Source organism: Thalia democratica, chromosome 7 (genome assembly GCF_965202585.1).
Source record: "Thalia democratica chromosome 7, ktThaDemo2.hap1.1, whole genome shotgun sequence".
Lineage (NCBI taxonomy): Eukaryota > Metazoa > Chordata > Thaliacea > Salpida > Salpidae > Thalia > Thalia democratica.
This window is the reverse complement of record NC_139171.1, coordinates 16195422-16210837: the sequence shown is the minus strand read 5'-3', so window position 1 is coordinate 16210837 and position 15416 is coordinate 16195422. Positions and strand designations below refer to the sequence as shown.

At 23.9% G+C, this 15416-nt stretch overlaps 1 protein-coding gene across 1 annotated transcript; it reads right to left on the bottom strand.

Moving 5' to 3' along the window:
• Positions 1-387: 387 nt before the first annotated feature.
• On the bottom strand, positions 388-11638 carry LOC145841137 (serine/threonine/tyrosine-interacting-like protein 1). Its single transcript, XM_082948509.1, has 7 exons — positions 11536-11638; positions 9161-9325; positions 7421-7557; positions 5237-5385; positions 1463-1566; positions 892-1004; positions 388-519 (listed from the first exon to the last, which is right to left on the bottom strand). Exons 1-7 carry the CDS (start codon positions 11636-11638, stop codon positions 388-390), a joined length of 903 nt encoding a protein of 300 aa, XP_082804635.1.
• Positions 11639-15416: the final 3778 nt, after the last annotated feature.

The window sequence follows — 15416 nt, the reverse complement described above, 5'->3', positions numbered from 1 at the left end:
AGACATTAGTAAAATTGTTTAAAATCATATAATACCATAAGTAATTGAGATCTTACAGCTAAATTTATAAACACAATAGATTTTAATTTTTGCTTAGGATTTTAATAAAAAAATTATAGTAACTTTTTAATCTCATTTTAACAGAATGTATTTTAAAATGACAAAACTTAAATATAAACATTTCAATTAAAAAACATCATATAATTTGAAGCAAACGTACAAAGCTGAAATTGTTATCTTTGTATGAAAACAAAAAAGTTCAGATACTGCACTGCAGTTAAATAACTTATTATAAAACAGTTATATTATATGTAAATTTAATATTTCATATTAAAATATGAATATTGTCATCTAACAGTTTTCGATTTTTTTTAAATTAAATCATAATTAATAGTTAGGATAAGAAATATCAGTTATTTTTTCACCAAGAATTTCCTGTTCGTAGTTTGAAAGTTGAGCGACAAAATTTCTGTTTGGTCGAAAATTTTCCTTGCATTGCTTCATATGACTCCATGCTTGCTAATAAAATACATTATATCGTTATAAAATTTAAAGGGATAATTTAGGTTAATATCTATAAATTTGTGATTACTATGTTAAATTTAAAATACTAATAGTTATCATTAGAACAATGAAAATATTAATTTATTTCTAAAACATAAGCTAGTTTTAAGAAAGACTTCAAAAACTTATACCTAAAGGTCTTATAAGCAAAATGTTTATAAAGTTATTAAATTTGTTATTTTAGTCGTGTTTTAGACATTACTTAATGTTGATTCAAAAATAAATATAGTTAAACAAATAAAAATTTATATTAAATTTAAGATATATATTTACATTCAACATAAAAAACTTTTTATATCTTTTTTCAAACTAAGTTAAAAAACTAACTTTAAGAGTCCAACTGTAGTACTTCATTATATATAACAGGCAAGCTGTTATATTTCTACTTTTTCCATTATCTGATGATATTAGTACTGTTCTACCTTGTTTTCTATTTATGGCTGAAAAAAAAAGAGTTTTAAAAATTAAAGTATATTTGAACTATATTTAAACTATTGACTTTTTAATATTCGTTTAAAACATTAGAACTTGTTTAATTTATATTTCTAGTTCAATAAATAAAATTAACAATGGTTGATATATAAAAGTTATTTTTAATGAGTAGGTACAATATTCATATTTAAACCAAACAATTTATAACAAAAAAAAACATTCTTAAAAATTATTTTCTAAAAAAGTACAAAAAAATATGCTACAAAAATTAAACTTTAGAATATATGTATTTTATACAGAGTTTGAATTTTTAGTTTTCTTTATCATATTTTCTAAGCTGAATATTTTCTTGTTAAACCTTTTTTACAAAATTTGTTATTTAACTTTATACAAACTTATTGATTTTATTCTTAAAACAAATAAAAAAGATATAAAAATAAGTTTTTGTACAAGAAAAACAACTAACAAATGAATTCGTTGATTTCTTTGGAATGTTCGATTAAATTTGCATCTTTATCGTCTGCTAAATTGATCAGTTTGCTATTTTCACATTTGTTTGATATTTCCTTTCTGTCAACAAAAACTGCTTTAATAAAATTTGTTTTGAGCTTGCTAGTAACTCATTTAATCTTAATTTTCAAAACAATTGAATATAATAATTTTTGTATATATATCACTTATGTTTAATAAAAATTGTGTCTGTGCTAAACCAAAGTATAAATCATAAACCCTTGTTAAATAAAAACATAAAAATATATATGGGTGTTTTATTTATAAACCTTTTTATAAATATCCTATAGTTTAGCATAAAATAGTAATTAGCAATAAAAAACATGTATTGAGTATTTACACCAAATTTAATTCTTAATTGTTGATTAGTATAACTAGTATAAAACATAAGTAACAAACATTAATAAAAATTTTTGTAACTAATTCAGCAAATATGTTAAGTCTAAAATAGGGTTGGGATTGTATTCATCTGCGCGCCAGACTTGTAATAACTTTCTTTCGGGTTACTAATTTAAAAAACTATACTAAAACAACTAAAATAAAAACTCTTCAGAAACAATACTGCGTTTAAATAATTCAAATTAACAGCATTTTCAAAGTATTTTTTTTATAAAAAAGCTAGAATGATTTTAACAATTTTTTTTCCGGCCAGAACACACGTAGGCTGTACGTTTTATACCTTTTCTCTAAACCGTGGTTTCTCTAACTTAACTTTTTCAAAGCCCCCTTTAGAGAAGTTAAAAAAACTATGGCCCCCTCAGACAAGATTACCGAATAATCTACCATTAAAAATCCAAGACCTTTTTTTTGCTTTTCATCATCAATTTCAGAAAATCTTGTGTAAGTTACAAATTAAGGCCATGTGGCCCCTTTACTGCTCAAGGCAAGTTGACTAACTTTGGGAAACCCCTTTCTCTAAACTAAGTTAACATAAGCACATAAGGCTTATTAAAAATTGTTTCAAAACTTAATGGACATCTAAATTAATGAAATATATACTTTGAAAAGTGAAAAGCAGATTGGTGTCCTATAAAATCATTCTTTAATGTGTATATTTTGCTATAAGGAGGCAATAAATAATTAAGTGGCAAAAAACTAAATGGGTAAATAACTGTGTAAATGTAGTGATTTATTAGTAAATAAACTAACACTACTTGCTTGATTAAAAAGTTTATTTTAAATTTTTGTCTAACATATTCAAATAAAAAAATATAAAATTATATATATATATATATATATATAAATTATTGAACCAACATAATATATTTTTAGTCAACATGGGAATTTATAACAAAAACTGACTAAAAAAATTAAAAATTTATTGTAGGATGTAAACTAGCATCAATATTCATAAGTTTTAATATAAGGTAACCTCTCGCATCTTTACGCACTCGTGACGTTACGCAATCTCGTTTAGTTACGCATTTTAGAATTCTAAAAAATTCAAAAAATAAAATTGATTTTTTTTAATATTGCACAAATTAGGTTTATTGTATATTTACAATCTAAAATATGTTCTTAAATGCTAAGATACTTATCTATATCTTTAGAATTTGTAAACTTATGTTCCTTGACTAATTGATATACATTTAGTTATACCCCAGTATATAAGAAATGTTGTTAACAATAAGAAATTAATAAAAATTCTGAAAAAAATATGACTGTTTTAAATAATGAAAGTATAATGAAAAAATGAAAGTTTAAAACACAAATAAATAATACATAAATAATTATAAATTGAATTTGCTATGTAGAATATACAGTAACCTCTCGCTTATTTACGCACATTGTGTCCAGAAAAAGTGCGTAAAGGTATGAGAGATCGTAAAAAAAACGAGAGGTACCAGATATACTCACTATAATGGCTGTTTTTTTAATATTACTTCTAGTTGGCCATAGGGGGGGGGGGGGGGGGGTAGAAGCCATTTTTTGACCAAAAATAACATATAGACGTATATTATAGTAAATTTCATAATCTTTCAGATGCTTTTTTTAGATTTTAAAAATATTAAGTAACTTTTTTTTTTATGACCGGTTATATAAAGGGTTGTCTTTATAAAGGGTAACTTTAAAGCCGTTTTTCTCGAGTTTTTAAAAACGGGCTTTAAAATCTATCTTCTCCTTCATTTTTCAAGCAATCTTCTTCAAATTTTCAGGAAATGTTCCTTACATTATGAGAAAAAAAACGTTATTTGTGAATTTTAAAAATTTTAAAAAATTAAAATTTTATGACAAAAATATTTAAAAAAAAGTTATTTTTTATCAAAAAAAAAATTTTTTTTTCAAAAAAAATGTATTTTTACTTGAAATTTTTTAAAGTCACAAATAACGTTTTTTTGTTATTGTATAAAGAATAGACTGTGAAAGTTTGAAGAAGATTGCTTAAAAAATAAAGGAGGATTTTGAATGGATTAGTCTTTTTTCGCCGTTTTAGTTTTTCCTTCCCCATAAGGAACCTGTTATGCGGCCCGACTTTGGCCGGTCATATCTCAAAAACTAATTCGAATTTTTAAAAACGGTAAAAAGCAACTTGAAGCTTAGTAAAAACTCTATAAAATAAGATCAACTTGTAAAAAACATGGCCTACCCCCTCCCCCTATGGCCTTAAAAGCAGACTGGACATTTTCCCACTTTTAACTACTTGTTTACTTTATTTTTAAATGTGAAAACAACAGATAAAACTTTACATATATTAAAAAAAAAGGATTTGAATTGCTATAAAATAATAATACGAATAGAAATAATTTTATATTTTAATAATAACTAGAAATTATTTTTATCTTTATTTATATGTGACATTTATATTCTATTCTACTTAGCAAATTCAATTTATAATTAAGCATTTCTTTACAATTGTAAATGGTGTTTATTAATATATAGGGCAAGACTGCTGTATTATTTTTTTGTGTTTCAAACTCTCATTATTTCATTATACTTTCATTATTAAACAGAGTCATATTTATTTCAGAATTTTGATTTAATCTTTTTTTGTTAACAAAATTTCTGATATACTGAGGTATAACTAAATGTTTGTCAATTAGTCAAGGAACATAAATTTACAAAGTCTAAAGATATAGAGAGGTGTGTTAGCATTCAAAAACATATTTTAATTTAAAAACATACATTAAACCTAATTTATTCAATATTAAAAATTAAAGTTTTAATTTTTTGAATTTTATAGAATTCTGAAATGCGTACTAAACGAGAGTGCGTAACGTCACGAGTGCGTAAAGATCCGAGAGGTTACTGTAATATAAATGTTAAGTATCAAATAAGTCACATATAAGTAAAGAAAGAGATAAATCTACTTATATTAAAATTAGTAAAAATTTTCTATAAGTATTATTATTTTATATAATTTTTAATCTTTTTATATAATCTTAATATATGTATAGTTTTGTTCTTTGTTTTAATTTAAAAATAAAGTAAGCAAATTTTTAAAAGTGAGAAAGTCTCCAGTTTGCTTTTAACTAGAATCAATATCAAAAAACAGCCATTATAGTAAGTATATTGGTACCTCTTGTATCTTAACGATATCTAGTATCTTTACGCATTTTTCTGTGGACACAATGTGCGTAAATAAGCGAGGGTTACTGTAGCATTATTAGCAAAGAAATACCAAACAAACTCATACAGTTCAGTATTAGAAGTAAAATGTAGATTAGCATATACAACTAAATTTAGATGTTTGAATATAGTATCATTTGTAGCACAATAATAACAAACTAACTCATACAGTTCAGTATTAGTAGTAAGATGTAGATTAGTATCAATATTTAGATGTTTGAATATAGTATCATTTGTAGCATGCTGATTTGAACCCACATAAAGCATTCCTTGTATTATTTCACATGGGTAAGTTTGAAACTTGTCTAACTCCTGTGTATGAAAATATATATTAATTTAAAATATTTTTATCCAGCTTATATTTATTAAACAACTTGTTAATACTTAATAAGCTCAAAAAAAAAATCACACAACCAGAGCAGGGTAATTATCAAAGAGAAATGCACAAAAACCAGATTTATAAGTTTGATAAAAATTACGCAAAATATTAAACATCAAGTACATTACAATCAATCATGGTTGCCACTGTTCTAGCTGGGAAAAATTTCCTGACTTTTCCTGACTTTTTCCTGACTTTTTACCAAAACTATCCTGACTTTTCTCAATCAAAATCTTAAATTAAACTTATTCTAAAATACATAATCTAACACTTGAAACTATATAAAGCTTTCAATCTAATTTTAATACAGGTTAAAAATAACAGATTTTTGCTGAATTCTATTATCAAACTTCCAGTACATCACTTAAACCATTTGTGTATGATTGATGTTTGTAATAAACAGCTATCAGCAAAATACTTGTATTATTACCTTATAAACACAGCTTGTCTGAAAAAAGACACAATTTTTTTAGCATTTCCTAGCATAAATGTATCTAGATAAACAAACAACATATAAGGAACTTTTACAACTAAAACCTTGAATTAATAACAAACTTTCACAACTAAAATCTTAAAACAATAAAAATTTTTACAGTTGAAACCTTAAAACAATAAAAGAACTTAATCAAATACTGTTTTTTTAATTTATGTACTAAAATTTATTTTCTCCGTTTTTTTATTAGCACTTCAACCTTCTCATCTAATAAAGATATGGTTTCCTTCATCTGAACTGCATTCCGCTTCATTTTCTTGGCAGTTAAAATCATTTGCCTCATTTTATTTAAATCGCTCTCATCTGCTGCCCCTACACTTGTTGAAAAGAATCTTTTCTCTAAATCAAGCAACTTAATCAAGCCACAAACTAAATCTAAAATATTTACTTTAAAAACTTAAGTTACTTTACAAAAAATACAAATAATAAGTAAACTTAATCTTGGCATATACCTCTCTTAAAACTTATTTTATAAATTTAAACACCTTTGAAAAAATTATAAAGAGGTTAAGTGTACACATTAACTTGTTACATAAAATACTAAACTAACTGCTTAGTTATAAAGAACTCAATTATTTACTTAAACAAAAAACACTTTGATTCTAAAATTATGCTAGATAAACTTTTGTGTATATATCACAGTTATGTTGTCTTTACTACAGATCATCAATACTAAAAAGCTTACAAAATCTGCTTGTTCAAGTAGGGTAGTTATTCAATTTGTTAATAGAAAAGTTTTGCAGTTTTATAAAGGATATTTTACTAATTTATACTAGATGAAGGCATTGGAAATAAAATTAAATATTTTTGTAAACTTCTAGGAAAATTTTGGAATTTTTTTCTGACTTTAAAGGACTTTTAATCAATTTTTACCATTTATAGGCTTTGGAAAACAAGCAATTTAGTAAATTTAAACTGACGAAATCTGACTTTTTTTTTAATTTTATCAAATTTCCTGACTTTTCTTGACTTTTTTTCAAAGCCCCCCATTTTTTCCTGACTTTTGTCATTTTTTTAAATTTTTCCTGAGTTTTCCTAATTTCCTGACTTTTCCTGACCGAGTGGCAACCCTGATCAATATAACTTATTATAATTTTCTACCGGATGCAAATGCAGGATCTGACCACTAGGAATAAGATTTAACTAAATTTTGATTTATAGATTTAAAACTGATTCAGCAAGATTCAATTTGTTAAAGGTCTTAATCGGTTCTATTATTATAATAGATCCAGATCAGGCCAAACTTTTTTGAAAGTTGAGCTTGACTAGATCTGACATTTGGATCAAGTAAAACAACATATAATTTTAAAACATAAAAAGATAATATACTGTATTTCAATGCAAGCGAAAAATGTAATATGTGTTATTTTTATTAGTCTAAAACACCTTTTAGAATAGAAAAATATTTATTCTTATTTTTAACAAATTCACTTTTATGTGCACTGCTAAAATGATATAAAATTCAAACAACAAACTCTTGGCATGTAGATAACTTTTTGCGTTCTGAGAAAAGGGTAGAGAGCAGAGAAATGCTCGTATCCTCCTCTTAATATTTTCACTGGATTTTTACTCCCCTCTTCAGCAAATAAGTTTGCTAACACATACGCTGGATCTGTTGACATTTGTAAATTTTTTTTAGAGTAGTTTTAAATGTGCTTTATTTTAATTATATACACTTCAATTGAAAACAAAACTTTAAACTTTTCATCAGAAACGATGATTCTTTCTTAACAATTGAAAGTAAAATATTATAATAATTTTTTTTTAAACCTAAAAAACAAAAGTATATGAGTCATTGAAATATGTATTTCATTTTTAAGACACATTCTGGACCTTTATTAAATTTTCATTACCACATCATAATAATAGACATAACTAAAACCATTAACTTCACAATAGCAAAATAAAAACACTACCAAAAATAAAATAATACAATTATTTTTTCTCAAGTTGAGTTGATATTTGATACTTATTAATTTATTATTTTTGAGAATAAACAATTACTCAGTTTCACCGCAGAGCGGATTTTCAAATTGTAAATCTGTAGTAAAATAATAATGTTAAAAATGACAAATATTTATAAATTGGTTTGAGTTAAGTTTATATACAAAAAAAATTAAAAAATAAATTAAGAACTATATTAATGCAAAACAACCTTTAATTTTAAAAATATCAAAATATAGTCTTCAAACAATACAATTAAACCATAGTATACTGTGGATAGATTACTGTGTCCTGTTTATTTGTTCTAAACTCTCTAGTGATATTTGATACTACCATAACTTACATAATAACGCTTGTTAAATAACTATAAACTAATAATTTATAATTTAGTTAATTCACAAATACCATTGTCTTTGTGTTTTTAAAGTCCATTGCAATTTGTTTAAAGTCAATCATGTAAGTAATCGAAATATAGTTTTCAAAAAGAAAATAGGATTAAGGTAATCAGGAGATCGGTTTCAAACTGAGTTAACTTTCAATTTCCTTTTTTGAAAGAAAGAAAAATATAAAAACAATCACAAACTACAAGTATAAGCATAAATAACCTTTTTGAATTCAACAAAAAGTTTAAAAAAATTCACTGACAATTTCTAACAAAAACAAATTATAAACAAGCCAGTTGCAAACTGGTAAAGCATCCATGTAAATCGAGAACATAAAAACCATCTTATATACAAGTTTCATAATATGTCTTTGTGAGGCTGAAATCAGTTTTTTGGCCAACAACTTTTTTTGTAATTTTTTTTTTATTCTTAATACGGACATCAGAGGGTTAAACACTTTTAAGCAAAAATTGATCTTATTTTATATAGTTTTACCTTAGCTTCAAGATGCTTTTCACAGATCCTAAAAATTCATAATAATTTTTGAGATATAGGCGGTCAAAGTCAGAGGCAACAATAGGATCCTTATAGGAGGCGCAAACTAAAAGAGCAAATAACTAGAAATCACTAAAAATATATCTTCTCCTACGTTTTTTGAGATAACTACCTAAAAATTTTCAGGAAGTATTCCTTGATATATTTAGAAAATTATGTCTTAAAGATTTTTAATAAAATTTAAAAATTAAAATTTTATAATGAAAAAAAATTTTTTTTTTTAATTATTTATATAAAATAACAAACAGATCTAAATCATATCTACCGAAAATTATAACATGACCAGAAGAAATGTGCTGAACTCCCTACCCCTAGTTTAACAAACCAACATACCAGTTTCACATTGTGTTGATTTGCAGTTTCCATCATAGACAACCACGTGGGTCTTGCATTCCAGTTGTGAATCGTAAGGGATGAAGAAGTGACCGAGATCTGTTCTTCTTGATCTCCTGGCAAGAACAATATGTCCTTCATCATACTCAACATCTGTGCGCGCGTCTGTGGATACAAGAAGTTGAAAGATATGTATATAAATGTTAATAATTAGATAGTAATAAATACCTGTAAGCAAATCCCCAAAATTGTATTGACCTTAACATATTACATATATACTGTTTATAAGTATCAAGAAATATTTATACACCACTTACAAGTAAAAATAAATGAATTAAGTTTACTTATTTTATTATTATTTTTATTTCACAAACGTTTTCAAAACTATCAAAATTTCATATTTAGGTGATAAACAAACTTGAAAAATATTTCAAAAGTAGACAGTTTAAAAATAAATATAGTGATATTTGAATATATAATTTAAACAAATAAACTGTTGTAATAATTTAATCCATGTACATACATCATAATCCATTTATAATTACTCCCAACTTTGATGAATGAATTTAGGTTACTCATTTCATTCTCATTTTTATTTCACAAACGTTTCCAAACTAACAAAGTTTATTTTTTAAATGATCAACAAATTTGAAAGATATTTAGTGAGTAGACTGCTTTGAAAAAAAATAAAAGTATTATGACATATGAATATATAATTTTAACAAATAACAATTTTTATTTGTTAAAACCCTATATAAGGTTGCCAGATGTTCTTGGCAAAGTTTCTCCAGGTTTTTAAAATTTCTCTTAAGTTTTTTAATTACACAATTTAGGGTCTATTTTTAATTTAAAATTCCAGTTTTTTCAGGTTTTGTCTTTTGAAATTCCTGGTTTTTTTTTTTTGATGATTTTTGTTAAAATTCCAGTTTTTTTATAAATAATTCAAACTCAAAAGTTTTCCATGTTCTTTAAGCCTAAATTGTCAAATTTCAAGTTTTTTTCCAGGATTCCAGGTTTTTTAGAAACCCTGCTATATTCATACATCAAACAACATATGCATATAAGATTTAAACAAATAAACATTCGTATTAGTTAAAACCCTATGTATATTTCTTATAATTTATAGTGTGTCTGTTAAGTGTTGGAATAATTATTTATTTACTATACATACATTGGAGTTAATTTGCAAAAATAACAGTGAGATTGCAAAATTTTTGCAAGACAAGTTTATTTTTTAATTATACTACTATAATCTGTTAGTAAAATAAAACTCTTATAACTCAATTTTTCATCGTTAGTTTGTAGCAAGTAGTTGACAAGTTAGTCTGCAAATCTGATGATTTACACATGATTACTTTTGATTATATAAATATATTGTTCTTAGGTGTTCTTAAGCATTAAGAACCATTCATATACCATTTACACTTAAGTACATATGAATTTTGGTTACTTATTCACTTTTTGTTTTTATTTCACTGTGGATATATAAAAGAAGTTGAAAAATCATTATAAAGATGTTTATAATTAAATAGTAGGAAATATGTGTACGTAAATACTAAGTTGCAATGAACTTGAAATATGGAATAAAATTTTGTATAGAATTACTAATAATAAAAAGTCTTAAAACCCTTTAAATTGAAAATGTTTGGAAAAGTGATTTATTGTAATAATTCTATGTAAGCAATCGCTTTAAAATCTGTTGAGAATTTATTTGATTTATGGATTAAATTCATATTAGATAAAATAAAATGACTGTATGAGGTAATTTCAGGTTCAAACATAAAGTAAATAGAAAATATAAATCTAATTATGACAAATTTACTATATTTGTTTAGGTGTCTAAAATTATAAGCTAAGTGTAAAATTCATTTTTATGATAGTTCACTTATAATAAAGAGTTGTAAAAAAAATGTATCCAAGTGACAGAATGCAACAAAAATGATAAGAAAGTTTTATGGAAATAAATTTAGACCATTAGATGATTCAATACTGGCTCGGTGTGAGATAATTGTAGAGTAATTTTGCGTTCAGCGTTTATGAATAAACAAGTAAAATGGTATTTATAGTTCAGTAAGTTTATGGATTGAGAATTTGTTTCTCAAAAAGTGAAAAAACTTTTAACAAATATAACTTAATTTATATCCACTTGTTAATGGCCTCTGTTCGTTAATAACTCAAAAAGCATTTTAAAACATAAGTGTTTGTTTATGCTTAATATAGTCTACTGTGGAACTGTTTTAATAGTTTTAAAAATATATATGGATAGAATATAAATTATTTACTTTGGCATATGATTATTTAAATGGATAGTGTAAAAAACAATCATATACAAGTATGTACGGTCTAGCTAATATAGTAAGTAAACAAGAACATACCAATTAACAACAAATAATTAGGGTCACTGATATTTGGGTATACATTTTCCTGGTTGATTATATTAAACAAAGTTGTTGGTTCTATCATTACACTGCTTGACATTCTTTTGTTGTTTTTTTAACTTTACTTATGAAATATATCTAGAAAACAATAAGATATACCTTTAAATGAATGTAGTAAAAAGAATGGTATAGTGTAAATATATTTCAAAAGAAAAAGAAAATACTTTATACTAAATTAATTTTTTTTGTAACATATTGAGTCTTAGTAAAAGTATAATTAAAAAAAAAACTGTAAAACAAATTAAGCTTATTTACAAATAAACTATTTTATGCTTAGTTGCTGCATGCTACAAAATTTATTAAGTGTTTAAAGATAACCATAAATAAACTTTTTAACATTTAGTTAATTTCTAATAATAATAAGTCATAACGCAAAAGTTAAACTTATGTAGCTAATAAGTTATGAGTTATAGTCTTCATTACAGTAAAGTATATATTGGGTTAAACCACTCTTTATTCAGGTTAGTCTTAATATAAATATCTTTAGTGAGGCTAGCAATTGTTTCTTTTTTTACTGTTTTATGAAATTCAAATAAGGCTTTGAAATCATAGTACACAAAGTGAGAGACTAATAAGTTTGTTATTAAAGGACTTAGCTATAAGTAGTAATAATTGACACTCTTTATTAAATCTTTGATTCCTTTTTTAATATTTTTCAACAAATCATTCTTAAACTTTTTCAAGCTGTTCTTAACTTAATAACAAACAATCCTTTTTTTGTAATTTTTGTTTAATTAAAAACAGCTAGTTTTTTTCTAATGGTAGATGGTCATACTTTTTTTTTGTTTTTCACAATAAGATTTTTCTTATAATTAAGGAACTTTACCATAAAATTTTAGGTTAATCACCTAAAAATTAATAAAAGAAATATATGTTTAGTCAATTTAAACTGTGTAAATTCTAAATGAAAATGTGATTTAAAACTTTATTAAACTAATTATCCACATAAGTTAATTAAAAGTGTATATTTAAAAAAAAATAAGTATATAATTTGAGATATCAAATGAGTAATAATACAAATTTATACAAAAAAAAATTTAACTGCTCCTTATAGCTATGTTGAAAAAAAATCTAAAAATAACTTCAACTTAATACTAAAATTAAACATTATCTTTGTAATTTGGAAAGGAATGCACTTAAATATGATATGATAGTCAAAAATTTTCAATAAATCTTAAATGTTACAGCTTTTTAACAAATGCAATAGCTTGAAACTACATTGGTGAGATCTTAATCTACATAATATAAGTTATGTGAAAAAAAAAATTAACAAAAATAGTTAGAATTTCCCTATGGCCTTAATACTTTAACAAACATAAAAACTACTTAAACAAAATCTAACTGTACACATTATCTCTGGGATCTGCAAATGAGCATTTTTGATTGAAAAATTTCAAAACAGTTATTTTACTAGTGTAGCTCTTTTAAAAAAGACAAAAATGTTATTTAATTACTTTGATAACATGAACTTTTTATATACAATAGTTAATGTTAAACAGCTTAATTGAAATGTAACAAGTTTTTATAAACCTTTAAAAAAAAAGAAGTCAATTTTATTCACTGCAAATTATCATCATAAGAAATTGAGTTTTCAGAAGTTAAATTGTCATGTAACAGCTACAAACATTTTTTAAAACTTAGAAGTTGTACCAAACTAATCCCACCATTTCGATTTAAAAAATGGAAACATAAAAAGAAGGAAAGCATTTATTGTTTCAAAAGGCAGAGTAACTTTTGGTAACTGATATTTTGCAAATAAACAAACAAACACTAGTTTGAAAGAATTTCATGCTCTTTATATATAAAAAACCTAGTCTAAAAATTTATTCAGGAAGTAAAAAACTTTAAAGAATTATTACTGAAAAACTTTGGCTACTTTCAAGTAAACGTTTTTTTTATTTAATCAAATGTTTAATAACTTACTTAAAAACTTTTAAAGCTTATTATCCAAAATTTTCAAGAACTTTACAGATATTGAAATATTTCAATTTAAAAGCTACGAACATTTTAACAGTATTATAAAAGAAGAAGATTTAGTCTGACACTTATAAACCTGTTGAATACTTTTTACAATCAAACCTTTATTAAATTAAACTTTTCTTTATGTGACAAAAAATTTTACATACCATCTTCAAATATAAAGATTATAAAGATTTTATTTTTATCTAACATGAAGACAAGAGCTTAAATACTCCTTTTTATTAAATTGCTGAATTAATATTTAAAACATACTTTTAAATCTAGTCTTGCAAAACAGCATTGATGCTGTTATAGCAGCTTTACAGAAAAAATGTACTTATATGTTTTGCTGCAGAGTACCATGGCAGAAGTTTCTTGAACACATAGAAAATCAAGGCTAAAAATTTTGGTAAACGGACGTGTTGTATTATAAAAAGACTATTTTATATCAAAATTAGGTTATTGAGCTATGCTACACATCAAAAATAAATAAATTATGTTGACTTTATTTTTATACTGAAATCACTTAAAATAAATTACTTAAATAATATAAATTTAAGCATGATTATTAAATTAAAAAACAATAATAACTTCTGCAGAGCAAAATCCTAAACTTTCGTATGCTGTGAGACAAGCTCAAGTTTACAAAGGGTTGACCATACCAATTCGATCATCAGACCACAAGTTAAAACAATATTTAAGAATTAGAAAGTTATATATACTAAATACAGTCTTGTTGTAAGTTTTTATAAAAAGTATCATAATAAAAGCCTCACATTTGTAATTTGCGAACCGCATTTGGCGCGTTAGCCGATTTCTTACCTATGAGCTAAATGTATTTTATGTAAATGATTAGGAATATTCTGTATAATAAAAAGGTAAATTAAATTACACTGTAGTAAACATTGCAATTTTATTATATTTATTTAAATAAAAAGGAAAAACAAAATAAACTAGTTGATATGTAAATTTGATACTAATACACAGCCAACTTAAGTTCAAATTGTCGTTATCTTAATTTATTTTGTCTTAACAAATATAAAAAATGTGTAAAAGATAAAAAAAAGCATTATCAATGTATACTTATTTTTAAACAACTTTATAAAAAACTTTAAACTGGTGAATAATTAGTACACTTAAATCTAACAGCAATAGTATTACTTTGATAATAATGATACTATCTTTAATCCACTAAATAGCACTACTAAAACATTTTATGTCGGAACTAACATATAATTATTCATATTATTCTTTTTAAATTCGTCAATTGTTTTTAGCACATCGTATACTAGATGTATATATTTTGAGGTTTAAATACTAAACAGTACTTTAAAATTTTAATTCTTAATTTATTCTACAAAAGTAGTTACCAAAGTTTTAGAAATACGAGTAAAAAAATTGATAATTGTAAAAGATATAAATATATAAACTAAAATAAACATTTTTAATTTTTAATAACAAATAGTGTCATAGTTTTAAGTAAAATAATCAATACTTAAATTTTTGATAATGGAAATGTAGTAAAAATTGTAAAAGTTTCAAAATTTTCATGGTCTGTTAAAAAACTAATTAAAACATTATATTAATTCCACAAACGACAAGTTAAATTTTAATGAGATTTGCTAAATAATTTCTATAAACATAAAAAGAACGAAATACTACAAAAAATAGTCATTTTTACGACATATAAAGTCGATTTTTTAAATTATTATATAAAAAATTAGTGGTATTTGCTAAAAAAATTAAATTATTATAGTTATGAGTACTAAATTTTATTAACTTAATTTTTAAACGTTATTCTCTAACTGAAATTTAATATTTACATTGATAACTTTCTGTTGTTTTTTTTTTTTTCTGCT

Coding starts and splice junctions, on each gene's coding strand:
- LOC145841137 (XM_082948509.1), bottom strand. CDS start 11,638: ATGTCAAGCAGTGTAATGATAGAACCAACAACTTTGTTTAATATAATC. Junction 9,326..11,535: donor TAATTATTTGTTGTTAATTG/GTATGTTCTTGT, acceptor TTGTATCCACAG/ACGCGCGCACAGATGTTGAG. Junction 1,005..1,462: donor AGAAATCAACGAATTCATTT/GTTAGTTGTTTT, acceptor TTTTTTTTTCAG/CCATAAATAGAAAACAAGGT.